At 48.3% G+C, this 2077-nt stretch overlaps 1 protein-coding gene across 1 annotated transcript in view; it reads left to right on the top strand.

Annotated features, from left to right (window-relative positions):
- Positions 1-169: 169 nt before the first annotated feature.
- Positions 170-2077, top strand: part of sos1 (son of sevenless homolog 1 (Drosophila)) — a 65147-nt gene continuing 63239 nt past the window's right edge. Inside the window, exon 1 of the mRNA XM_020620279.1 lies at positions 170-1225. Within this exon, the coding sequence (XP_020475935.1) occupies positions 1139-1225 (87 nt within the window). The 5' untranslated portion in view covers positions 170-1138. The remainder of the gene's footprint in view (positions 1226-2077) is intronic.

Genomic DNA, 2077 nt, shown 5'->3' with positions numbered 1-2077 from the left:
ATCTATTCATAAGGGGCTTTTGAACTGCTCTTAGTCTGACCCGTCACCCAGGACCTGTTTGCCTTGGGAGACCCTACCAGTGACATATAGCCCCCGACAACATCCCTAGGATCACTCGGGTACTCAAACCCCTCCACCACAATAACGTGGCGGTTCAAGGAGGGGAAAAGGCAGAGTTTCAACTGAAATAACTTAATTGATTAGACTGATAAACTCTGATGTGTCGGACTTGTGTAAATATGTTAAAATCTTAGTAAACAGTTCATTTATTGTTCAGGCTTTGGTTACATTACCGTCGTTGTCCGCCGAGGGCAGCAGACATCATGCGCCTTTTCATGAAACCACACCCACCCACTTACGTCATGACCAGCCGACTGCGCATGAACCGGCACAGTCTACGGTACCGCAGACTGGAGAAACAGTAATCGAAAGCCGTTGACTGGGACTGGCCGTTAGTTCGGTGGCTGTCCGCCTGTCAGGACACCGGGGTCGTAGCTGCTGTTTGAGACTGTCCAGAAGACAGGGGTGCAGAAGCGCTCTCATTCTGGAGGAGCCGGGTTAAGGTAGCGGAGCTTCTCATCGGAGAGTCGGTGTGTCCAGTAAAATGTTATAAGCGGAGCGGAGAGCACCGAGCTCCCCGCTGATTCACACCGATCGCCCGTTAAACCTCACCGAGTGTCCCCTCACGGAAACTGAGGTTAACCAGCAGCTACTGACCTGTCATTAACTGGCTCGCTGCTACCATTAGCAGCCAGGCTACATGCTAACAGGCTACCATCAAGAACCTGCTCAGCAGCGTCAGCCCACGGTCACACCGTGTCCCGTTACTGTTGTTATGGATCGGTTAACGGCCATCATGTTGTCGTCCTGGTAAACGGAACTACACCCTATAGTTAGCTGCTAGGCGCGGAGCTAACAGTTAGCTGTGGAACATCTGGCTGCAGCTAGCGCTCCCTCGTAGCGGCCGAGGATGGTCGCAGTGACGGCAGCTGCTCCGGAGGAACAGCCTGTGTCCGCTGGATGTTCTGAGGATCCCCGCTTCACCCGCACTGCTGGACCCGGACAGACCTTCACGGTGTTCATGTAAACAGGTGAACCGCTACGGTGCTCAGGCCCTGCACACCCCACAGCAGCAGCCATGCAGGCGGCCCAGCTGCAGTACGACTTCTTCAGCGAGGAAAACAGTCCGAAATGGAGAGGCCTGCTGGTGTCTTCACTGGAGAAGGTAAACACACGGTGACATTCACTGAGCTCGGGTGTGTCCCTGCAGGTTCGGTTCCCTCCAGGTGTGTCCCTGCAGGTTCGGTTCGGAACGACTGAAGGAAACGCAGACTCAGCTCAGGTGTTTCCCTCCATCTGATGTGGTCACGAATGTGTACAGGCTAATAGTGAAGAGGCGTCTTCTGATGTCTACAGGTGTACACTGATATCTGCTGGTGTCTGGTAGAGGTAGGACTGGAAGTTATTCATCCACATGAATGTAAATGACTTTACTCATCATGAGCCTTCACCATTTGAAAACTATTTAGTGCACATACATTTTATTATGTGCAACGGTGCATTTTAAATATCGTGTGTTCATACAACATGTCAAATTTGCCCTATTGACTGTTGCATTAAATTTTTAAAATCAAATCCTTGTGGTACAGAGGAGAAGAAGCGGCATTCAGTTCTACAGGCTGGGGGTCTTAATCTACCACTGCATACATGCAGGGATGTAACAATATTTGTAATTTCATAATATTGAAATAGAAACATTTCTTGATCATGTCGTGGGACTGTGATGGTATTTATCAAGATATTACATATGGTTTTTTGGCTCGTATAGCTGTGTTCAGGTTGTAGGATTTTAAACTGGCGTCAGGGATCCCCTATCATTGACCTTTAGAGCTGTTGTGTGGCAGCATTTCAGTTGACAATTCCAGGGCTGAACCCAAATTTAAGTTGAATTGGGTTCAGTTCAGTTTTATTTGTATAGCAACAAATCACAACAAAAATAATCTCAGGGCACTTTATGTAATGAGGTCTAGGTATTATTATTGCAATTATTATTATTATTATTAAACCCAACAAACCC

Source organism: Monopterus albus, unplaced genomic scaffold (assembly GCF_001952655.1).
Source record: "Monopterus albus unplaced genomic scaffold, M_albus_1.0 scaffold235.1, whole genome shotgun sequence".
Taxonomy (NCBI): domain Eukaryota; kingdom Metazoa; phylum Chordata; class Actinopteri; order Synbranchiformes; family Synbranchidae; genus Monopterus; species Monopterus albus.
Note: the sequence above shows the minus strand (reverse complement) of the source record. Positions and strands in the feature narration are given on the sequence as shown.